This window comes from Nylanderia fulva, unplaced genomic scaffold (assembly GCF_048542155.1).
Source record: "Nylanderia fulva isolate GAGA-0341 unplaced genomic scaffold, ASM4854215v1 Scaffold13, whole genome shotgun sequence".
In the NCBI taxonomy this organism is placed as follows: Eukaryota; Metazoa; Arthropoda; class Insecta; order Hymenoptera; family Formicidae; genus Nylanderia; species Nylanderia fulva.
The window spans coordinates 5,726,341-5,753,583 of NW_028189518.1; the positions used below are offsets into that span (position 1 = coordinate 5,726,341).

General features: G+C 36.8%; 1 protein-coding gene across 2 annotated transcripts in view; it reads left to right on the top strand.

The window, feature by feature from the left end:
• Positions 1-4,839: 4,839 nt before the first annotated feature.
• Positions 4,840-27,243, top strand: part of Hr38 (Hormone receptor-like in 38) — a 65,712-nt gene continuing 43,308 nt past the window's right edge. For both annotated transcript variants that reach the window (XM_085479863.1, XM_029320900.2), the window contains exon 1: positions 4,840-5,381. In XM_085479863.1, the coding sequence (XP_085335989.1) occupies positions 5,279-5,381 (103 nt within the window). In that variant the 5' untranslated portion in view covers positions 4,840-5,278. The remainder of the gene's footprint in view (positions 5,382-27,243) is intronic.

Here is a 27,243-nt window from a genome sequence, read left to right on the forward strand (position 1 = left end):
GAGTAATGAGAACAAATTATCCGCTGGAGAAGATGCAGTTCGTCGAAGATGCGCGAATTGGATAACAATTTCGAGAGAGCTACAAGTTTTATCCGACGTTTCTCAATTTCAATCTCAATTGCATAAATAAGTATATCATACAAAAAGTTACGCTTTTGATGTATCATATTTTTTTAGACTTTTGAATACTTTTTTTAAAAGTTATTGCGACATTTTGTCACATTTTCACTTTAACCTTACATGCAGCTCGGTGATTCATTTTTGAATGACATTACTTGTATAAATAGAAATATGCAGAGTATATTTCTCAAGTATTCTTTTAACATATAGAGGTCAATGTATAAAAAAATAACGTTCTTGTTTTAATGCCGAGATATCTATAGATGCGGAGTTCTTTAACATTGAAGATAAGAGATTTTATATATTAATTTTCAAGAATATAAATAGTGAGATACAAAAACTTGGGTTTCTATCAGTTTTTTTATTAGTTTTAATCTCTATTTCATAAAATAATAATAATTATTGATTATATATATTATTTTATAACTAATTATTATTATTTATTATTAGTCTATATATGTCTATATATGTATGTATAAAATAGCAGAATCGACGAATATTCAGGATTTTCTTATAGCGAGTATATTAAGAGACGCATAATAATTATATATGTATAATATTTTATTTTTATTTAAGTGCAAAATATACTTTTCGGGGAAAAAATTTCGCGTAATATTTTAATTCGATCACAAAGCGTATTGTAATAAAGTTATAAATTTATGAAATTATATTCGAATAACAGACATGTAGCTGAACTTTTTTTTTAAACGAAACCGAAATAAAATTGCTTTCTATTGCACTGTAAAATATTTACTCTGCACGTTCATTAATACAGCGTTATATCGTAATTTACAAATAGAAATACATTTTATGATAATACAATTCAATTTTTTTTTTTCATTCGCTTCGGTCATTACCGCGTGATTGATACATTAATGTTACTTTTTGACCCTTGTAAATATTAAATAATTCAGTAAAACGGAATCTATTATAGATTCATTCTTGGCTCTAGCTATTTTTATTTTACCTATCAGATACGGGCAAATACCTTTAACCTTCCGATACTCGAAATATCTTAACACGTGTGCTCTCCAGTTCTTTATTTCGTAAGTGAGGTCAGTTCAGTGATAAAACAATAATAAATGACGTATTAACATAAAAAGACACATTTACTATCAAACGTTCTTATCTCGACGGTAGTCTTAAAAAATTGAGATTACCCGGGGCGCAACACGAGGACTCGATAATTCATTTCGAAACTATTATCTCTCTCTCTCTCTCTTTCTTTCTCTGCCGCAATTGTTAATTAATCAAGCTTGCTAATTAATCAAGGTGGCGCCAGAATATTGCACGTTCTGCACGCTTCGTCATTAATGTCAGAAAGACCTACTGACGTAATGAATGTCGCGATTGTAACGAGCGACGCACGATTTATTGTATAAAACGAAATAACGTTAGTAAAGAGCGGATAATTTCAATTATAAATTCTATCGGATGAATGATCACGATTTGCCGACACGATATTACCGCAGCTCAAATTATTTAGACACGTCCATATTATCGCGTACATTTGTTTGCCGATAGGAAGTCGATCGGGGGAAAAAGATATTACTATTATCTACGCGCTTTTAATCAAGACGATACGCGTTCATCGTCGAACGTTGTCTTGTCGAAATCAACACGATTTCGCCGCCGGCAAATGACTTTATTCGCCTTTATCTTATTACAGACATTTATGTACATCTCACGACACGATCAATTGCGATAATCGCGCTCGTTGGATTATCGTGAATGTCAGTCGATTCTCTTGTTATAGTGCGTTGTACCTTGCTTTTTTTCGCATTGTCGATTACGCTTTCACAATCATTTGTGGGATATATAGCGCTATAGGTATAATAAATCTATCCATGTAGCTGTCTCTATCTATGTATAGAGTGTATTTGAATAAGTGCGAAGAATTTTAGGGGAAATTCTTTGTCGAAAATTAAGAAGGGTTTCTTATATAAACGTATACTTTTATATTCCTCCTTCAACAATCCCTATTTAATTTTTTCTTATTTTTAGAATATACGTTTATATAAAAAACTTGTCTCGACAAAAGAATCACCCCCTAAAATTTTTCACATTTATCTAAAAATACCCTGCATATAGATATATAATATTGTGTAATATATACACAGATTTCCATTCGATACATTGAATCTGAATTATTATCAGAGCATAATTAAAAACGAAGAGATATAATTGAATTTTTACGTAACCGAGGGATTGCATAAATATTCATGAGGGTGACGCTGTCCTTGGACAAGCAAGAATGCTCGCTTGGAGTACTCGGGTTTCGAGGCGAACGAATAAGAAAGCGTGTGACCGATTCTCCACCCTATCGCGATCGGATCGAAGTCGACCTTACACCTCAAGTCGCCGTTCTTCCGGATCAGCGGGCGTTTCATCGCAGGTGATGGCACGCCAGGCGAGCTTTCAGTGGTTTCGTCACGTGTCGAAGTGCCCAGTCTTATGGCCGATTAAACCGGGGCGACATCAACCCGTGCTGACGCCTCCGCTTTGCCACGCGTGCACCGCGTGCAAAAGGGATGCAAAGGGGTTGGATGGTCGCGCGGGGTGTATCGGGTGATGCATGAATGGAGGCCGCGTGGCGGTGGTGGAAATCGACTATGGAAAAGCGGCGTCCCTCTTTCTCTCACTCTTTCTTCCCTTTCTCGGTAACAACCCCTCCTCGTCGCGGCTGACCCACGCGCGCAGAAGCGATAAGAGTGGCGTAGGCATATCGTCATAGCCGGCCGCGGTGGGGGCAAACGACAACGTCATTGTTTCAGTCTGACGCCGTGGATCAATTGATGACGTATTAAACCGCTTGTTCCGAATGATCGAGTCTGCGCGAGTGGATTTCTCGAAAGGCAATCTGGAACAATGAGAGACGAGAAAGCGAGAGAATCCGGACACTGCGACACCGAGATTATTCCCAGTGCGATGCTTTATAAACTTTTAATTGTATTTTCTCGGTATATTCATGTGGAATTTATGAAAATGGAACTACCTATTAAAATCATGCGATTTTAACTTGGAGCATCATTTCTCTTATACGCGGTGAGGAGTTGTATTTGATATTTTTTATTGGGATTTTCATTTGACGTTTTTTGCCAAACTAATAAAAAATACATTCATTCGTCCTGTACCTTTATTTAATTTTTATTATATATGCAAGCTTTAAAAGTGTCTATTTCAGCAAGAATTAAAAAGAGGAAATTAAAGTCTACAAGTTTTTACAAGCCGAAGTACAAAGACACATATATAATCCTCTTGATCTGTTATCTTATAAAAATCAACATCATGCAATTCATAAGGGGAATTTACATTACCATGGGAATTTTCCTAGTTTTACGATAATTATTAATGGGAGGGACGGACAAAATAAAATAATGAGTCATCATCGCATTCTTACACGAAAACTGTCAGCTATCGCGTTTGATTACATTACGAGGTCAGATGGATTGCGCATTCTTAGGTCGTAGATTAATAACGACAGCAGGTCTGCGCGCCACCGATGCATTCCGTTATATCGCTGCATGCACGAGTAATGAGTGTCGGCTATCGCAGTCTTTTCTCATCGATATTACAAAACCGGCTATAAGCGATGTAAGTCCGCTCCGTCATATCGATCTTATTAATATTATTTATGACAAAGGATGAAACAGATGATAATGCTTCGTTAACACTTGCCACGCATTGCACAATCATCGTCATTCAATCGAGTAATTTCTCATGCATGGTCATTTTATGGGTTACCATAGTGGATATTAATTTCACGTTTAATTATAGATTTAATATTCAGTTTGTCAATTTTCTTATTAAACTGACGAGTTGAAATCCGAGGGATTTTTATATCCGAGAGTTTTTGATATTTCTTATATCGCACAATTAAATAAATAAATTAAAATAATTTGTTTCAAAAGATATATATAGAGAATATATTTTTTATTTTATTCAAAAATAAGAAATCAAATATTGTCCTATTATATAATCACACAGCGCGTCAATAAAAAAAAAATTCACATAAATATCTGAAAGAGAGCGAGCGAAAAAAAGGAGCAAAAATCGCTTTGATAGAAAGGATTTCAACGTATAATATCGTAATATATCAAAGAGAATTTACGTAACGTAATGTACGTTGTAATATCATACAATAATCATAGCGCACACTCATACACATATTTCATTCAGATATAATAAAGTATATATAAAATCTATCGGAGCATAGCATATAAAAGAAATAACACCGTAATCGTGTAACATAATTATGTCACGTTCATAAAAACCCGCGAACATCAAAAGAAAACGTGGAAGCGGAAGAATCCTCCAACGAATTTGAAATCCGGGTCCTCTCTCTGTCTTTCCATTCTTTTTTCCTCGCTCTTGATTTCGAGGGATGCGGCGGGTTCGCGTGCCGCCTCGAGGTTTGCGTGGGGTTGAAAAGGAGAGGGTGCGGGCGAGTGGCGCGCTGACGTCACTGTAACGGCATCATCAACCGCGTGGGCCAATAGGTGCGCTCACACTCAGGCCTGGTCCATCGATCCGCTCGGCGAGATTGCCGCGGCCGTGTGTGCGCATCCCGGGTTATGACGTCCGCGATGACGTCATCGTTGGCGCCGCTCGCCTCCCGTCGCCGTGCGGTGCCTTCCGTTCTTCTCTCTCTCCCGTGCGCCGAGTTTGCCGCTACACACGGTACGGTTTTAATATAGCGGAGGAACGCGCGCGATCCGGACTCAGTTACGCGGCAGCCGGCCACCCGTGCGAGTGTACCGCTCTCTCCAGGGTAACCGAAGGTTTCACTTCTCCTAACACACAGGCTCTTTCACCTGTCTTCGATTCATTTTTTCTTTCTCTACTCGACGCTCCGCTCGGCTCCGATCGACGCTGAGCACCGTCGATTTATTTCACGCGATTAAGATCGATTAGTACGAGAGGGTTGGTTCTCGTACCTTCGGACACCTGTGCGATCTCGTGTCGCGTGGTTCGATCGTCGCGGTCGGTGATCCCCCGGAGTGACAGATCCGTCGATCGGCCGATCAGTGCTGAATGGTAGCCGCGATTGTCGGCGGCCTTCTTCGACCGGGATCCAACAGCGCCATTCGAGGATCAGTTTTGACAGGAAGAGCAACGATGTCGCGATAAGCGACGAAGAAGGTCTCCAGGATTCTGCATGCGAGTGCCCAGAGCGGAAGTATTCGGGCTCCTCGGTGGGGTGCTGACCTCCGACAACATCATCCGGAAGGACCTGTCTTGCCCTACGACGACGCACGCAGGTCGGTGATCACATCACGTGCGCTGCTCTCACATTCGTTCATTTCCTTGTTTGCGCGGGAGGAGACTCTGGCGCCTCTGCTCCTGTGTATTTTTGTGTCTGTGTACATGTGCGAGGATCGCGAAGCGGGAGCACGTTTTCTCCCCCGATTCACGGCGGGAGGTCCTCCTCGTTCGACCTCATTTATATATCTGCTCCAATTCCCTAGTTCTCTCTTCGTTTTTCCTTCCTCATCCCTTATTGGGTTTTCGAATATATTTCTCTTTTAATTACCGAGGATCGAATAGAGAAATTCGTCGCTTCGAAATTTTCAGTCTGACCATTTGTCATAGTTTCTACTTAGTACACTCTCTCTCTATCTCTCCTTCCCTCCTGCTGTCCACCCGCCAGACGGCGCGGCGCGCATGCTTCATTAAAGGGATGTACCGATGTGCTGAATGCCAGCTTTTCGCATTACACTTTCCCGATGCGATTTCTGACAACCGATCGGCGCGAAAAATCCCATCGATCGAATAGACTTCTCCGATCATCCATATACATACATCAAATCGAGAATCGTCGGATCTCTCTCCTAAAGAAATCTAGATCCTCGATGTCCACGTGTATCGGAACTCGCTCGAACCTCTAACGTCACTCGATCTATATAGATCGTTTTATACCGCGTATCTCCGATCGCGATCCACCGGCCGGGATGCCACGGCAACCGCGATCGGCGGTCACCCGACGAGCAGCCCGTCGCGATTGAACGAAGCGCGATGCTCACCACGGTCGAGGACAGCACCGGCAACGCGGAAGCGACCGTCGGCGTCGCGGCGCACCATCACCATCACCATCATCATCATCATCATCATCATCATCCGCAGCATTCGCAGCACCGCGGCGCCGCCACCGCCGTCGCCGTCGCCCGGCACCAACATCTGGGCGTCGAGCAGCAGCAGCAGGAGCGATCGGCGGCGGCGCCGATCCATTTGACCGCCGCTACCACGCCGTACCACCAGGTCACCATTGCCGCGGACACCAACAACAATCACGATCATCATCGGAATCTCGAGCATCACGCCTCGGCGCAACGCCACGATCATTGGAACAAGTGTAAGTCTGACAAACCGGACGCACGCAAGAGTTATCCCGCGAGCGGATTTACCCCGGATTTAAACCGGTGGTTATGGTGACGGTGGTGATGGTGGTGATGGTGGTGGTGGTGGTGGTGATGATGACGGTGGTGGTGCTTGGCTGCGCTGAGGGTGCCAAATTGCGATCGTCCACGAGAGCTTTTTTAGCGCATTTTCTCGATCACGATACCGATTTTATAGTCTGACCTCAATTAGCGCACATATCATGAAACTACGAAGCATTAAGGTTGCGAATCCGATAAAAGCGGGAAGAGCACATTATGCATATTTCATGAAAGTCATCTTTACATGATGTATAGAACATTAAATCTGATTTTATCTTTATTTTATATTTATTCTCGTGAGAAAATTCGATTTATTTTTAAAATCGTAGGAATTTAAAAAGTAATCGGGTGAATTAAAGAATTTAATAATTTTTTCTAATACAACTGGTAAATATTTATTAATATAAATTGTTAAACTCAGAAAATGATGATACGTGTTATTAATATTTAATATAATAAAATTATTCTCATCGATTAATTTTTTCGATTTCGATTTACAGTATTACATGCGATTAAGTGTGATACAATTAAAGTATTTTACATATACATATATATATTTACATTTTACAAATAATATTAATTGTTCAAATATTTACGGAGCATTGTTCGGCATTTAGGTCACACAGTCTTATGCTCTATTTAATTTTCGATTCCAGCAATTTATCGAATGAATATAATTTTGATGAATACAATTCTACAATCTCCTGCGCGCGTTTTAATTTGATCGTAATGAAAGAATTCGTGCATCATTTACGTTAGACAGGTTTTATTAATACGAACCGCTTCGAGTTTATTTTAATAATTTTATATTACTCTGGACAATGACACGTCATAAGCTCGTTTACCTATTTCGCTCGAGATTTAAAACATCAACTTTTATCACGAATATTATTCGACATTTTTTTATTTGAAAACGACGACGAATATCTTGCGCAATATTTTATTATCGATAATTATGATTCGTTTTCTTTGTGCCAATTGCGGTGAATCGACGAACGACAGATAAATAATTGAACGCTATTATAGGACGATTTGGGTTATCACCACCTCGCAGTCGTCCAATATTTCCAAACGATCGTCACCATTTGTGCCCGATATCTACTTACGTCACAGCCGTGACGTAGACGACGAGAATATCGTTGTTATTATTTCGCCTAGACAATCGCGGTGATCCACTTTGCCGCGATTATTTTCCGTCTGCCAATTAAATCACAATTCACCTGGACGCATCGATCGGTGGCCACATGAAAATTATGACGTCAAGCTACGTCTCTATCCTATTTTTTCTTGCTTTTTTCTCTCTCTCTTTCTCTTGTGACTTATTCAGTGTCTGAAAATCTCAGCTTAAATTTTAAAATTAATGTTTTTTAGACATTTTTAAAATGTTGGGAAAATTAAAATGTTTTTATGTTAATAATGTTTATACTCTTATTATAAATAGAGTAATGATATTCAGTAATATCAAAACATTAAAGAATATTAAAAATCCATTTTGACGTTATTCAATATCATTATGAATAAGAGTCAAAAGTCATTAACATAAAAATAATTCGCTTTTTTCAATACATTAAAATCATTCGAAGAAATATTAATTTTAAAATTTTAAATTCAGAAATGATAATTAATTTTAATCATCTTAGCATTTATCTGAAATTTAAAACAAAAACTTGAGCACATCTTCGATGAAAACGTTATCGATGAAATTTTTAAATTTAAAATTTGATCCATTAAACTTATCGCGCCATCATTTCTACGTTTCACACATCTAAACCAAGCATGTTTACTTAAAAGTTACCTAGAGGACTCCCCACGTTATTTTCTCACTTCTATTATAGCTATATAATTATTATCTCTAATCGATAAATATATAAATAAATTGATATCGGCGCGAGTTATATAACCAACACTTTAATATATAAAAAAACGAGCTTTATTATAAATTGATGTAGCATTTAAAATAAAATTTATTTTATGGATATTTGCGAGAGATGAACGTACACTCGTGTGTGGGATGGTTTTATTCCTGTGATTGATAGATACTATACGGGGCATCATGCCCTCTCTCTCTCTCTCTCTCTGTTCCCACAGAACTTTTTACAGGTGTAATCGGCACGTTGTGATAAATATAGCGATCTGGCAGTCGGCCGAGTGCAAGTCGTTTCTTTTCCGCGTACATACTTGGCCTGCACGAGACCACAGGGAAAGAAGAGTGTGTATATACGAATACTTTACAAATATAACCACTTGCACCGAGAGCGGACCGCGCTCGGATTGCGACAGAGTCGCCGATTGTAACTTACTATACTCGCATGAAAGAGTAACGGCCGTGACAATGATAAATCAGCGCTTATTAGGTACTTTGTGTTGTATTAAATATACCGTCGCGCCGTTATAATCCGGGTGCAGCGCGATCGATACATCGCACGTGCGAGAGAAATCGCCCAAGAAAAATAGCTAATGGGACAAAGGCAAATCGGAAATGGATCCTTGACGAAAATTCAGTGATGTTTCAGATTTGGAATTTCAATCGGGAAGAGTCGGGATTTTAAAAATATATCGTTGCAAAGAAAGATCTTGCTCGCTCGATTATAGAATGGAAAAGAATTTGGAAACTTATTGGAAATCAAGTTATCTAAAATTGCTTACAATATAACAGAGATATATAGTTGCGAAATTAATACACGGTACATATCTCTTCTTTCCTGTGCTTATGCGGGGTTGTACGAGATATTCGATATTGGAAACTCGAATATAAAAGGATGGATTGTAAAATTAATATTCTATTGTCGTAAACCGAATTTTTCTCGTAATAAATTTGCTTTGGAGTTTTCGCATTATTATTTAGTATACAAGTAAATCTGGAAGATATGAGAATATTCTCTAACAAGTAGTTAAATGTGTCAAGACTCAGACGTCGGAAAACATATCGCGACGTCTTAGCCTCATCGGTTATAATTAATAGCACGTTCAATACCGCACTGATCTTAATTAACTTTCTAAGAATCTAGCAAAGGTTGCGTATCCATTTTCTCATATTAAACAGACCAAGTATTTTTGCGAAAATACTCTAAAAGTAAATATGATCTATAACATTTTCCTTTATTATTTTTGGCCAAAATGATAATAGACCGTTCAGGAAATATATGATTTTACTTTTTTCCGCAAATAAATTTAACGATTATTTTAATTATGTAATTGCCATATTAGTTGGAATAAATAATGCCCTAATTATATCATATTGCTCACGATAAATGCATCTCAGAGGTAACGTTAAAATTAAATTATTTAACGTATAGTCTATTTACAGCTATGCGGTTTTTTGAAAAAAATATAACGGTATAGGATTTTGAATTATATTTCAAATGTATTAAAGATAGACTCAACGAAAATACCATTTTTATCATTGAAATTTATTCGCGAGAGAATGAGATACGGACTACCCTCGTTACCTTTTATTTTTATCAAATCTGTCCTGTGTGTGATGGAATTGTGGAATCGTTTGCAAGAAAAAAATGACATATTGAATACTTTGCAGCAACATTGTAATATCATTATAATATTCGTTTTTTATCTCTCTCGAGAAGAATTATGATTTTGTCACATAGGATGGTTTTATAAAAACAACCACGATATACGTTTCACGGTAAATGATCTCGCTTCAAAGTAAACGACGTATATATGTGTGCATGTGTGCGCATGTACGCGTATACGTATACAGTAAAAAAGATCTTTATTTTGTTTATCACTTAAAACGGATTGTTTCCGTGGAAAAATATTCTAGGTACATACGATTCTTCTTTTATTTCGCTCGTGCGATTACATCGTACGTATATAGAAACCGGAGTCATCTCGCCTCTCATCATTTTCGAATCAGGATTATCGCGCGCGAATAAAAATGTCTCGCACGTGACTCTCTCTCTCTCTCTCTCTCTCTTTCCTCTCGAGTATATGGTCAGATTTAAACTCGGGAAGAGAGAGAGATTTATCCGGTGTCGAGATCGAACGTTTACAGGATGGTGAGACAGAAGATGAGCAGAATGGGGGATGGGGGTAGTTTGTACGCGAACAAATCCCGCGTCCCTTGACTCGCCAAGGCCAGATGCTCCATAAACAGAGCCGTGGTGTGTGTCGTCTACGTACGTACATCGTACATTCCACGTGTTTGTGCATTATGCACGCGTGTGCCGTAACCAAGATAACGACGTCTCGCGAGCGCGCGCGCGCGTGCTTCCTCTTGCGGCCCATAACGCGATGCGCGCATCCGTTATAACGTAGAGAGCTCGTTCACGCAGTCACTGAGCAGCACACAAGGGGTAGTTTAAAGTGATATATCGGAAAATATATATTCTCTCCCCGTGTGTGTAAAAATTCTTACATTATATATTCTCTCTCTCTCTCTCTCTTCTATATCGCCGCCAATCGGCGCGCGCATCGTCCTATTTCTTTTCCACGCTCGTCATGTGTCTCTATTTTCGCGCCGAGCGAATTTACATTCCGCCGCGCGCGAATCGCGCCTCGAACGATATTCATATATGCATATATATACATACCGGATATTCATATATGCATATATATATACATATACATGTATACGCTGTTTCGTCAAAGTTGCCCATAAGCTGGACAAATTATATTTCAAGATATACCAAGCTGTTTACTATTATTGCTATACTACTTCATTTTTATCATGATATTCATTTTTTTAGTCCCTCCTTTTTTGCTATTATTAATCGATCTTTCTACTTTTATAATTTTCGATACTTTCAAAGCGTTGATAAATACCTAGTGAAATGAAAAAAAAAAAAAAAAATTACTAGTACACGAACAAACATTATTTGTCAATTTATGCCAATTTTGTGTTTTTTATAGCGAGTTATTTTATCTACAATTCATATGAAATTGGTTATAAAGATATTTTATCGTGCTGGTGGGTTATTGACTATTTTTAACATTTAAGGGAGTTCGATCATACATAACGCAATTAATCGGCAGCTCTGCCGACAAAAACCTGTATTGGCGTATAAAAGCAATGTTCGCATGAAGAACCAATCTTTTATTACTTAAACGCGAAATAGCTAGAATAATTTATTATTCACTCTATCTTGACATGTTTATCATTTCTCTTATCATTTAACATAATATATTATATTATTAAAAAACAGGAATATTATTTCAACAATGTAGATACAAAATCTCTCTTGTTGGTTTCATTTTTCAGTGATAAATACACATATACTTATAAAATATTAGATTATTTTACGCGAAGGTACCATAACTTTCCAAGGTACCAAAAATACCACTTGCGCGTATATATGCACGATCTGGCGCACTCAAAGTAAAGGGTTAAAAAAAGGCCCTTGATGGACCAATGGAGAGTCCGAACTGCGCTTCCTAGAGGCCAATTGCATTGTTTTGCTGGGCAAACTAAATATATACGCGCGAGGCGGGCGATCCGCGGCTGCTTGGCCGGGCTACAAAAGAGACCGAAGCGGCTGACGCATCACGTGCCGCTCTTTTCACGTTTCCGATATGCTATAGAGTGGAACCACGCGCGCGATATAAACGTCTCGTGTCCCGATCATCGCGTCGCGTAACAGAATCATTCGAACGTTGCGGCTGAATCATACACGCAGTGTGTTTGCTGTTATCTAAATCAAATTATATAGATGATCATCTAGAGATGAAACTTTGGCGTCATCTTATCTTTATATATAGATAATAAAAATATGTATTATCTATATATCTGTATCTTAGATGAAAAAAGCATTAAATTGTAGAACTTAAGCAGTAAGCGATAAAAATTTGGAAATGAAATTATGAATACGTATATATTTTTATATTCCTTTTATAATTTACATTTTTTTAGAACTGTGTTTACATAAGCAGTCTTAAAAATCATTATCTAGAAAATTATCTGGATGAATCGCTATATAATTTTATATTTTATCTAAATATATTTTAAACAAAATCATCTTCGTCTTATCTAAGATGAATTTACATACTTTTATCTCATCTTTATTTAGCTAATTTTAAAATTATCTAAGCACAACACTGTGCATACACGCATTGCGAAGTCAACGCTGATGATAAGGCGTTTTGCGATTCGTTCGTTTTGTTCGCCGATCGATTAGTCTATCGTCGATGACAACCGACGGATTGTAAATCATGCTCACGCCGGAATTCACACCGTGCTTTTGCGAGATAAAACGTACCTATCTTTGTGTAACTGAGAGAGGGATGACGGAGAGATAATACGGATAACAGAACAGACACGCGCGCATTTATATACATACGAGTATATACACGGCAAACTGCCAATTTTTGGTAGGAATCAGCACAGAAATGATGTCTTTTCAAAGCCTTTTATTTTATAGAACTTTAATATAATGTACACGATTGTTGTGTAAAATAAAATTATTATTATTAATAATAAAATATTTCAACATTTTTTAATTCGCGGTAAAAGAGCAATTAATTATTTTATTTGACGTATAGGAGGATGAAAAGTTCATAAATGGTTATATTTTTATATTTATGCATATACGTATTTTAAATATATGTATTTTTCACACACATATTTTATATATGAGGTATATCAGATTATTCTTTAGTTTAATTTTAGATTTGATTATAGAGGTATCTGTAAAATACATACTTTTAATTCCATATTATTAAAGTTATAATTCAATGGTATAATGTTAATGAATATTTGATTTTAATATCTAATATCAATAACGTATCAAATTGTTAGTTAATTTAATTTATTAATATATATAATCATATCATACACAAATACACACATTCTCTCCTTCTCTTCCTAGACAAATATTCTATCTTGTATATAAATTTATAAAGTACACCATTATAATTTTTTTCTATTTTGATCATCAAATATTAAATTACATAATTAAATATCTATTATTTATAAACGTTTCCGAATAAAATATTTATGAAGCTGCTTGATTAAACAAGGGGAGCGAGCGATAGAAATTATAATTAGAATACATGTATATGAAAAGAATTATTTAAAACATGACAGGAGATGTGATATTCAATTATGGCGTTCACGATCGATTCATCCCCTATCTTTAAAGCGGAAACACGCAACCAAAAAAACGAACTTTGAGGGGGTGGACAGAAAAGAAGCGTGCAAAAATCGCACAGACACAATAATCGAGCTGACGTGATTTATATTGCATAAATGCTACACCGCGAAACTTCGTCAAATATTTAACGCATTGTTATCGCGATATGATGAGGCTTCTATCGAATATGATGCGCACGTGTTGCACGAAGGGGCGCGATTTCGGTATCGTGACTTTTGTGAAGAAACCACCAGGAAGTTACAGAGCAATCGATTACCGGCCCTATCATCGTGTCATGTTAATGCCGCACGATATAATCGACATTGCAACCTGCATATAAAATACAAAAAATATAAAAATTTGAATATATCACTAACAGCACACATCCGGAAGACCGGGCATTGTCAAGGAATTTTATAAATCTGGAATTTTTAGGAAAAAAAGTCAGCAAATTTTACTATTTATCTGGATTGTTTCACATTATTCTACATTTGTCTCAATAATTTGAATTTTTTTATTAAATAAATATAAACTTTTCTACTAAAACTAAAAAAATTGATATAATATAAATAAAAAGGGTGAAATAGTTTATAGTGATATGTTTGTTTCGATTATCGTACATAATGCAGATTGTATAATTGATTTAAATTTTTCTTTTTTTTTTAACTTCCAAACCTTTTCATTGTTGACAAAAATATCTCAAGGATTTGATGATTTAACATTTTTAAATTATATATTTGGAAAAAATAATACTAAAAAGTCAGGGAAAAAATTAATTTCTGCATGGTCTTGGAAAATCTGAAAAAGTCAGGGAATTTTTTTCATTGAGTCTACTGGACACCCTGATATCCTCTGAATATCTTTCGGATATGTTGTGCTATTAGAGATATGATACAATGATCCTAATATAGTCTACATTTCAGAGCTTCATTCACATGGTTTTATTTATTATCGATTTTCTGACTTATTTAGATTTTAGTCGAGATTTTTTCTTTGATTTTTATGCAGATATATATACCATATATATAGACAGAACAAGTCACAGAGATGAAATTTCGCGACGTAAAACTGATTCGCTTGTGCAGAAAACTGTGCCGTTTTGCTCGAAATTCAAGTAGAACGCGATTCTGTAGCAAAGTCTATTTCAGGTGAAGCAGGCACGTGCGTCATACAGCTCGCGGTGTTACACATTTTTGCCGCGTGCTATATGCCCAAATTACCATAAGCTTCTTAGGTATGCGGCTGTTGGAGATGATGACGTATATGCATTATCGCGATTTGACATATGTTCTTTTTTTAAATGAGAATCCCTTGAAATCGTATTCCCTATTATCATATTTCGTGATGTCACTTGTATACAATATATGATTAATGATTAGTATTATACTTTTGTTATCATACTTTATACTTATGATGACATGATTTATGATAACATTGTGGCAGGATGCTAAATTTGAAATTTGTAGATTATTTTTGAATTAGATGTACAATTTATAGGAGCGTTTCGTATCGATTTAAAAAAAATTGAATAGTTTAAGAATAAATAATTTCTCGACTATATAGTCATCTTTTAAAATATACGAGGATGATAACGATTAATCGAGCGTACTAAAATAATGCAAGTATTTTATTTACACTCGATATAACATAGTATATTGAATTCTTTAATATCACTGTTTTTTCATTTATAAACTTCTTGTGTCAATTTGGAGTATATCTTAACAAGAATTTGATTGAGCTTCTCTTAATTTCTGAACGTCAAATATTATGTCTCTGAAAATTTAAGATTTTGTTGGAGATATATTTACTAAATCTTATATAATTGAAGAAAGAAAAAAAAACATTTAATTTAGTTAGCACCCTTAGGCTTATAATAAAGTTCTCCAATTTTTAGTTGTCTCATTATTTTCAGGTTTTCCCCCTTAAGAAATTATATCGAAGAAATTGTCCCGCTCTTTTTGGCAAATTAAAAATCTATTTTAAATTGAAGTCAAACAAATCGAGGTAGACAAACAAATGGAGGTGGACAATGGTTTAAAAAAAAAGAAAATTGAAAATATCTAAACGTGATAGGCAATTCCCAAGACTATTTTCGAAACTCGCGCAGAGAAAAAAGTAATAATGAAATTCTGTCAATGTGTTAACTTTTATTTAATCTCTCCGTGTCACGTAGACCGTATCATCGGTTTTGTCGATGGATGTCAAAATCCGCACAAAGCGAGCAATATCGATGCGAACGCGGCAAACAAGTTTCTCGAAATTGATCTCCAACGTTGTTTGAATCTCCATCGATCGTTCCGTATAAAAGAGGGAATGAGAGAGAGCCTCGTGTCGTCCGTTCCGTGAAAATACCCGCCACGCGCAAACTCGGGCGTCGTGTCGATGGCGTCGGCGGTGGTGGCATTAACGCTGACGTCACAATGCCGCCCCCGTCCGTCATCGACCGTGTGGCGAGATGACGACGTCACGCGCACCGCCAAGGACGACGCTATTTCGGGCGTCATGCACCGCCTTCGACGTCGTTACCGTTGCGCTGGAGGTAGCGGCGGGCGTCGCGGCCTCAGTGACGGTCGAACCTTCCTCCTCCACGTGGCCTCTGTCAGTTTGCTCTCGGCGTCACCTGCTTTCGCATACAGTTCCGTGTTTTCGGTGCACTCTGCGTCTCCCGCCGAGCCTGGCATATCGATACTTTTCGCTCTTTCGCAAGATGCTTCGATCGATCGTGAGGTGAAGTCTCGACGCAACGTCCCGATTAGCCAAACACTTCTTCCGGTAAGGGAGTTTTGTTCCTCTCTTTGTTTGCGATTATTCATTCTTTTAGTCGTCGCAGTCGATCTGTTTGTTCTCGGTTAGATAAATAGGATATTGTCAAAGGATCGCGGGGGTGTTTTATGTCACAGTGGGTTGTGTCTGTTTAATATTATGTCTAAATGAATGAGCGACTAATGAAGGAATAATTATTCGACTATTACTATTAATAAGTTGCTTAATTTTAATATTGCGGCTAATTATTACTATTAATAAATTACTTAATATTAATATTAGTGCTATTAATATTAATATTGTAGTTTATTAATTAGTGATATATTAGGAAGGGAAGATCTTTGTATTTTTAAAATATTGATTCTGTGCTAATATACAACCATTATTTTCACTTTTATAATCAGTTTCTCTATTAATTTAGAGAAATAACATATTTTATTGAAGTATACTATATAAAGTCCTCTCTCTAGAACTGCATCGTTTTTCTCACAGATTCTTTAATTTTAGAAATCAATCTTTCTCTCTCGCTTCTACAACTTTTAAATTAATCGAAATTAAATGTCTTATAAGAATAATAAATAAGACAAGTATAATAAAGAGAAAGGAAAAAAAAGAGAATGCACAATTTCTTAATTAATATTTATTATGTGTGAGACATATATAACACTATGCTTTGATAATATTTTAATGAGAAAATTGTTGATGAATGTTGGGCGAGTATTTTCTTGAATAGATTCCGCGGACAGGTAATTGTCACGATTTAATATACTGTTGTTTTCGACTTTCTCGACAGTATATACGATACATCGTATCGATCGCGCAAAAGTCGATTCGATGGGCGGTGGTACGTAAAGTTGATGAGGTAGAGGGATGTAGAAATTTCTGTAGAATATTCTTCGTGCAAAAGAGACGCGTTTTTTTCTCGCAGCCGCAGCATTCGGTGATATTTATGCGATCGATTAACGGGTACTAAAATGGATTAGGCAAGCGTTATGTAATTAATGAAATATATGCACACATCTGTATACAGATATACATATACGCAAATTTTTAATGAAAATTTTACATTGCGAAACGTAATGTTCCGTTTTATTAAACAATTATGATTTCTTTTATTGGAAATAATGCGCATACATATACTTAATAAGCGTGAAATACTTTAAATAGTTGTATGATAAAGTTATTTTGGAAAGTCAACATTTTCATAAATTTATATATTTTTATCACATATGCATGCATAAATTATTCAGTTTCTTCACTTGTCATATATTCTAATTATTACAGCATTATTTATTAATATAATATTTCAATTATTAGATTTTATAATTGTTTTCTTGAAATATTACATATTTGATATTTAAAGTGGATGTTGCACAAATTAACGAGCTTATTCCGCAATTAATTACTTAAATATAACAATTAATTAAGTAAATACAGTAATTAATTAAATAATATAATAATAGCTAATTTATTGGAAATGTAATAATTGAAATGGCCGCGGGGCACGCATACGCGTCACTTTGTCGCATCGGATACGTGAAAGTTTTTGCATTCCGACGTGGTGTTAGCGATTTCGCGACGACTTCCTCGTGCAACCGCGGCGCGCTTCCGGGAAACGGCGCGTTACGCCGTCGTCGCGACGCAAGGTGTTGAAGGAAGCAACGTCGTCTAGATTGCGTCGAGGCACGAGTCTGCTCGCGTAATAGTCGACGTCTAAATTTAAACGTAGAGCAAACATGGAGAGCGAGGCGCGCGTGACGCCGCAGCCGACGACGACGTGTGCCAAGACGCCGATGACGATGCCGCGTCTCGAGCAGCGCGATCGCGAATACCGGGACGGAGATTGACTTGGTGAATGACCGCACTCTAACGGATAAATCATTTTTTTTTTTTTTTTATAAAATAATTGAATTCTACAAAATTCAATTTAACATGATTTAGCTGCGACTCAACGGTCCGCGTGTCGATAAAATAAAATATTTGCGCAAAATAAAAATACAAACATTGAATTTGATCGGGAATATTATAATTAATATTAATATTTTCGATTTTATATTAATATGCTAAGAAGAAGAATAAAAGTAGTAATAGAAATAGCGGTTGGAAACCTAATTTGGTTGAAGAGATAAATTTGGCTCCTCTGGTTTCGGAGGGGGATTTAATCTCGTGAAAAGTGAAATTGTAAAATTTCTCAACGTACTGACTAATACGCACGCGTCTTGCATATTTCTGCATGACGGAAATATTTAGCCTCTCACGCTCGAGAACGTGCACCACTGTCATAACGTGTCGCATACATATAGTAGTGGGTGGTACGCTGCGTCAGACTTCGCGACGAACGCGGGTTAACTAGTATACGCAATGAAATTATACAATACAGTAGGGAAATGGAAGTGCTGGCGAGAAATTTACAGAAACGTGTCGGAAAAAACTGGGCCAACCATTGCCAAGTCGAGGAAAATAAAAAGAAACGCGAACTCTTATTGTGTGGGTGTCGGGGATGGGAACGCAGCTTGTGTAAATTTGATACAGCACAGAAAGCCTTTTGAACGTACATCTTTATGAAAATTTGCATTACGGAGATTTTACATGATTATATAACGTCAGAGAGTCAATTAGAGAAATGCATCAGAAATCATTTCAATTTAGTTTAATAGGACCATTATGTTAATATCGAATTGCAATGATTGCATTTATTCTTTAATATCTTTAATTATACGTTAAAATATCTTTCTGATTTAGATATCAAATATTTGCTAGTAATTCATATAATTATCGATACGCACACTGAGAAAAAATTATTAAATTAATCAATATTTACTTCAATATTGCCCAATAAATCATTTATTTGAAACAAATAAATATTTATCCGTTTTGAAAATCATCTTCTTATATCAAATAAATATTTTTCATATCAAATTAATATTATTACAATAGTTTTAAATAAATGATTCATTAGGCAGTATTGAAATAAATATTTGAATTCAATCAATTTTTTTTTTAGTGGCCTAAATTATAGAACATTTATCGTGCCGAATATTGCGAACGAATAATTGTCAAGTAAAACAAGTTCAAGTTAAACAATCAATCAGCTAATCGCATCGAATTCGCGCACACATGACAGACATGCGGCATGAGAATCGCTATACCAAAATATTGATCTTTCAACGTTTGCTATCCGCCGCTAATACTAACTGCAGAGAGAGATACGGAGAGAGAAAGGAGAGAGTTAGATTGCAAAGAGACAAAGAGAGAAAAGACAAGGCAAGTAATTGTTTCGCCAACGTCGAGTTAAATGTCTCGATACACAGATGTCAACAAATTCGCCTACGTGCTCGAATGTACCCTTCTGTGCAGCCGGTATTAATCTTAATAAAAAAAAAAGCATATTTTATTGCGTCATTCATATCTAGGCATTCACATACACGCACATATTTTATTATGCCGTAATATGAATACATGCATTCTGTTTTTTTTTTATTTGCATTTCATATCAATATACATGTATGCATATATGTATACGCTTCTAACGCGTTGAAGTGTAACGACATATAATAATAATCCTTAACAATAGGGGCTCTTTCTCGACGAAGAATGACGCGAGAATTTTCTCACGTTGACTCTCAAAGAGTATTTAATGTCCGCATCTCTGTATGTGCGTTTGAACAAACGCGCAACATGCAATTTCTCGACAAATTCAACAGCTGCGCAACCTCGACACTCTCTGTCGCGCTATAAACGTAATACCTTTCGCAATACGGAGCGTAATTTCACGTGATGTCACTGTGCAGTAATGCGCGATGGAAGCCGCGAGGGATGTAACACTGCGCGGATGCTGCATCTGTCGATCGCCGGCGCGGCGCATCGCGCACGTGCTTCCTCCGCGAGCTTTTTTGCGCGCCGGCCGGTGACGACATAGAAATACTGCATTCGGTGAATAAATTTTAAATAAAAGGGGAAAAAAACCGCGTCGGGGTCCAACTCTGTTCATTTGGAAGACAATTTAGCAGGGAAAAAATATTTAAGCTTTCGCGTGATTAATTTCGTATGGCATCGATAATAAAATTGTTGATATATATAATCAACATGTTGATAAATAAGAAAATAAATCAAAAATAAGGAGAATTTGAAAATAAGAAAATAGCATTTTTTAAATTTGAAAATAAGAAGAAAAGCCGGGTCGGAGTTCAACTCTGTTTATTCGGAAGACAATTTAGCAGGGGAAAAATATTTAAGCTCGGTGTGATTAATTTTGTATGGCAAATCGATAATAAAATTGATGATACATATTCAACATATGTTGGGAAATAGATGATACATATTCAACATATGTTGGGAAATAGATGATACATATTCAACATATGTAGAAAAAAAAAAAAATAATAAAAATCAGAAAAAATTGTTATTCACGAACGAGTGAGGTTCTGTGGCTCTCGGTGAACTCGCGGTGATCTTCGGCGATTTTATCATCGTGGTTCCGGAAGCACCAAAGTTCCAAAGTATGCACCCCAGTTTGCGTGCCACCGCGAAGGAAATGAAGAGCCCGTTTTAAACTTGACGTTAGAGTCGAAAGCTATTTTGAAGCTTGCGTGGAAACGAGAAGGAATACCGGGATATATACGCGAGAATGGTCGACGCGGTGGCACTGACGAAGCGTGCCGTATTGATTCAACGCGGTATAATCTGGTTGGCTTTAACGAACGCGCAAATCAAATATTTCCCTACGGCGCACAGGAGGCTGCGATTTAGACGATCATCGAGTCGCGATGTCTTTTCTCTCTCTCTCTTTCGATTGAGCGACGATTCGATAATTTCGCGATGACGTATCATCATCATCCGCACGACCTACTTCTCGCGCGAGCTTTCACTTTTATCTCCAAATATAATATTCATATATCTTTGCTCCTCCGCGATTCTCCAATTTTCTAATCCACATCCATATATATTTTCTTTTGTAATCGCGAGAGTATCTCGTCGATTTATACAATTTTATTCTGTCCGTTCTTTCGTGTTCATTAGAAATTTAAATTTTTGCAGTATATCTCGTTAATCATATATATCGTATCGGTGTCAATATCGTTCTATTACGTATATCTTATATTCTTTTTATTCTATTTAAATATATGTTAAAGAGATAAATCTAAAATAAAAACTGTATGTTAATTAAAAATAATTATTTTACTATTATTGATAAAGATAAATATATTCCGATTGCTGTCATCCATATTAAAATTATAGTAGACTTAGTTGAGAGAAGAGATATTTATATATTAGACATAGATTTTTAGCGATGATGTATTCGCAACTGTCGTCCTTCGGATCGGCAAACCCGTCTTGCCGATAAAAACACCGATGAATTATGACATTATTAGTAATGATCGTTCATTAATGACTCTGCGATTACGCGATGCACAGAGAAAGAATGCAGTTGCACTGATTATGGCTAAAATTGAGAATCTCGCGACCGAGAAATATTTTGGCAAAGTACATCTTTTAAGAGGCTCGTCGCGATAAAGGACAATTTTTACGAGATTTACAATATTTACCAATTTAATCTATCAATATATAAAAATCTGTTGTAACGCGTTGATGAAGCGACTAACGAGTCGAGTCGATTTTCGTGGCAATTTATCTACAATCCTCAGAGTCCTCTTCTTTCTCCTGTTTTTCGATAAATCGTCCTCGCCGATAATTAAGGCGAATGATAAATCAATGGCGTCGACGCGTCGTGGCGGAATTGATTAGAGTTGTGATACCTGCCGATTATTCTCTCTCCCTCTCTCTTTTTTTTTCTTTCTCTTTTCTCCCTTTCCTTCGCCTTCTGTCTCCGATCGACGGCGTGCTTGAAAGATAACTGTGTCCCGGCATTCCTCGGCGAGGTCGACGACGGCTTTTTTACATCGATATTAAACGGCATGTCACCTATGCTTCGCGGGCTCGTAGATCAGCTTAATGCGTTCCGCGAGCAACGACGAAAGAGGGATTTCAATTAAAAGCTGACGCGGACAAATGCGGAGCGATGCGTGACGCAAATATTGCGGCACACGCGTGCCGCATCCTATACCTCGATTCGTTCATTCGATTCGGACGAACGTCGAATCGAACACAGAGTGTGTACGCTCTTAATTCTTGCAAATCGAGGGATTTTCAAGCGAGCGATTTAGTTTAGGATTTTTATTCAAATGCGAATTATACGAATTGCGAACTCGTGTTATTCTCGAACCGAACTTCTGAATTATTACAGAAATGACACGTGGCTTATTATCGGTGAAATTCCGGATATCCATTTTATCAAGTTATACCAAATACAATTACAAATATTACATTTTATATATATGGAGCAGAACAAGATATCCTGTTTTTTTTTTTTTTTTTTTTTTTTTGGATACATTATCCGACTATTCAAAATTTAGAAAATCTAGAAAATTATTGTTTAAGATTCTAATACACGTTTCTATAATTAATCATGCAATTGCATCGACGGACAATGTTTGGATCGCTACGCGAAATCTGACAAATCACGCAACGCGTATATTAATAGTTGATAATCAGAGATTTTTCGCGCGCAGCAAGGACGGTGAAAAAACATATCGTACATACACATATACACGTACACAAACAGTGGCAGGATTGAAATAACTCGGTTCCGCGTAAAGTAACTTTAGTCACGACTGTTGTACCCTTGGCAGTGATACACAATACGATGCGAGTATTTCTTTTCAAGAGAAAGGAGATCAGAAAACGGAGAGCAGTTATAGAATTTCGAGATAGTTTCTTATTAGCAAAGTTATCCTTTATATAACAGTTTAATTGTTCAGCTCATTTAACAGTTTGTTGCTTTCGTATGCTCCAATGTACATACATATTAGGGTCAGATAATAATAAATATAAAAAGAAAATATTATCTCTCTTCTCTCATATCGAAAATATGTGTGGGCAATAAACATATACACATAATGTGAGAAAGTTGTGAAATCGATAGCAGAAATAAGGATGACCCGATTGTGTCGTCATGACAAAAAAAAATCGAGCTACGCGATATAAATTAAGCTCCTATAAAAAAAAATAGAAAGAAATAAGGCATGGCGTAATAGAGAAATTGCGTAAATTCGCCTCCGCACGCACCGATGCCTCTTTTAATGACTTCATTCCCGTCTGAACCTAAATAAGGCAAAAAAGAAAAAAACTTTGGCCGGCGTGGGCCGGGGGATGAAGCGACCGTGAATATTTCTTGCTATAAGAGCAGCAAAAACAGCTCAGTCAGGCAGCTCTTCGTGGTATAATAAGGGTGCCGATAATAATTCCGCTAATATTACGTCAACACGCGCGAACTGAGCCGGAATCGCAAAGCTATGATAAGAGAGAGAAGACTCTTCGCCCACGTATAAAGAGCGGGTCCATTTATATCTGCACGAAATACAATAATTGAAGAAATTGGTTAATTAGATCTATATTACCTCTTCTGCCTGCTTGTGCGTTATCGCAACCTAGTTTATCTGAATTGCAGATGTGTGTGGCCGCGCGTGTAGGAATTTTAAAATATCGTCTACGCGGAATATGATTTTATGGGTGATATTTGTAAAACGTTTACGCAAGATTGAAAACAATTTGATTTATTGTCCGATAAGCGCGCGAATATAATGTACAATATTTTATGCATTAAATTTTGTGATCATATAATCGCTTTAGATAAAATTTCACTTATCGTGTAAAACGATGCACGTGATATAACGTATAGGAAAGCGGAAGTATTTCGTTATACGCTTGCGGAACGCTCGGAAGACGGTGATGCTAATTAGATGACCTTAGTTGGAATCGCATAGGGCGCGACCAGTTGACCGTGAACCCATCGCGTGCGAGAGCCGAGACACAATGAAATATATAAGAATAAGATATAAGCGACAAGGAATCCCGCGACACTGTAAATATAGCGTACCGATATACAAAACCGCATGCTACAAACGGTTACATCAATATTATTTATGCATATTTAGATTTTTCCTTATCAATTTCATCTATTTGTTTCATTTCTTGTTTTTGTTTATTTTACTTTATTTTTCTTTACTATTTATTTAACATTTCTGTCGTGCGTATTATTTTCATATTTGTATATCTATATTTATATTTTTCCTTAGCAATTTAATCTATTTGTTTCGTTTCCTGTTTTTATGTATTTTATTTTTCTAATTTATTATATCCATACATCATATCGTGCATATGATTTATTTTATATCTATATACATATCTATATAATGATCTAAAATATATTTATATCTATCGTCTCTCGTTTCTTATACGACGAATCTTGTATCACCCCATTATTGTCCGCTTTTGGACGTCGGCAGGGATATCACGCGGACTCGTTACGTCAAATCGCGCGCGCAATAAAAATAAGGGCGGAAAGGCGTGGGTCGTGACGAGTTTGCTGCCGTTGGAAACGAAGTCGTCACGGCAAAGAGCGAGCCGATCGGCTCTCGAGAGCGCACCTCGACGTGTCTCCTCTCTCTCTCTCTCTTTTTCTCTCTCATCCGCCAGCCCTGCGGCGACCCCGCAGTTCGCCGATCGATGAACGGAACTGCAGCACAACGGTGACGTCATAGACGACGTCGCAGTATGACGTCATTACTGGCCGCGGCGGAAGGAGACCCCAAAGGGGGTAGCGTAGGATAAAAGGAAAGGGCGGACTGGGGAGGCGAAGCAGCTGTGCAAAGCGTCCGAGGGCTGGTGGTGGTGGATGTATATCGGCGGCTCTCTCTCTGTGTGTTGACGACCCACACTAGGGACGCGTGTCGGTGTATGCGCATTTATAACGGGGGCGAGTAAGGCCGCTGTGTTTAAAGCGGATAGAGCGCGCCGCGGTATCGACTTTTAACAGGTGGACGACGTCGCAGCTGATTCGCGCGACGGGATTCTCTTTGCGAATTCTTGCGTTTCCGACGTTAGGCAACTATTGCAATTTTCGAACTTTGCCATCGGATCGTTGCTTATTTATTAGGTACATTGAGAAAGGCGGTAACAGAATTTTTCATATATTTTATTTTTTAATTATATATTTCTCTCTCTCTCTCTCTCTTACGTTTATATCTCGTATAATGAAACTTTATTTAGAGATGAAATTATGTCACGGAGGGTGACATTAAAATTTTAATAGGTGCACAATGCTTTGTATCTTTAGGAAAATCTAATTTCAAAAATATCTATCGAAAATGTATCTGTTTTAGGTGCTCTTGATGCTGGAAGTCTACGATGGATTTCCAGACATCTGAAAAATTTCTGGTCAGTGATTTTTTTTCTGATCTAATTTTTGAGCAGCAATTTTTTTTTCAAGAGAGTGTTTCGAAATATATTCAAAGATTGCAAAAAAAGCCAAGTGCAAAAGTATGTTATCACCGCTTTAAAATCGGCGTGTCGTTTAATGTTACAACTTCCGGAGTAATTACACTCTAAATGCAACTAATATTCGCGCACGAATCACTCATTTGCTCGTTATAAATGCTTGTTCTCGCCTGCGCTTTTGTCGCGTGATACGCGATCTGCTAAATAGATAAGAAAAATGTTTCTTAAAAGCTTTACTTCATTATAGAGTTCTAATTAGTTTAATTACTATTTCACCGGAATTGTGAATTTTGAATCGGTTATAGAGGTCAGACGAATTTATACGACATTGAATATTAATTTTTAAAATATCAAATTTACTGGAGGATAAAGTCAGCTGTGCTAGAGTTAAATTAAATCTTTCGTGTGGTTTCCTAAAAGCTCCAAGATATTTTAATCAGCATCATTTTTCACGTTTAGTGCAAATCGTCGAAAATGATCGGGTTCTTTTACGACAGTTGAAATTGATCAGATTCTGTTTTCCCTCCGCGAGTTGATGTGCGGTGGAAAATTTAAACTCGCCTCTCGTGATGTCGTCAAAGCGTTTTACGTCTGTTTAGTCTGATTGCATATAAATTCGATTCTAATGTGTTGTATCTGGCCATTCGATTCGCGCCAGCGACTGCGATTAAATCGATTTCGTGAAATACTCTGGCTCGCGCTCCACTTTAAGACGCAACATTTTCCGCCATTCCGACTCATTAATGAATCTCTCCATTCGAGGCGAGATTCAAGTCTTCATCCCTGTGATCTAAATCGGTCAGACCGAAATAACATGGTATATCGTGTCGGCGCGAGGATTATTCCCGATTCTTAATTTTATTAGCATCGTGTACATATCTCGGAACGAGAACGACCGATGTCACTGTATGACCTGAAAGCTGGCGAAAAGGAATGTGAAAGGAATTGTATACATATATAGGAGATTTATTTTTGTCAATTCATTCCGATAATCGTGTTTTCTTTAAATGCAGAATATTTTATTTCGCCAATAACAATGATTTCTATATATAGTATACAGAGTGTATCTAAATAAGTGCGAGAAATTTTAGGACATGATTGTTTGCCGAAAATTAAGAGGGGTTTCTTATATAAACATATATTTGAAAAATTTTTTTAATTAAATAGGGGTTGTTGGTTTCATCCCCTTATAATTTTTTTTATTTATTTGAAATTTGAGAAATAAAATATAAACTTAATTTTATCCTCGAGGAGGGATATAAAGGTATATGTTTACATCAGAAACCCCTTTTAATTTTCGACGAAGAATCAGCTTTTAAAATTTTTCGCACTTATTTAGATACATCCTGCATATATACGTGTATTTAAAAAAGACGTTCAGAATCTTTTTCTATTTTAGGAGCCATTAAATTTTAAAATAATTGACCACTAAAAAATAAATGATCTCACAGTTACTTGTTACATCTTCGAGAAATGTTCTTATATTTGTGTATGAATCTCAT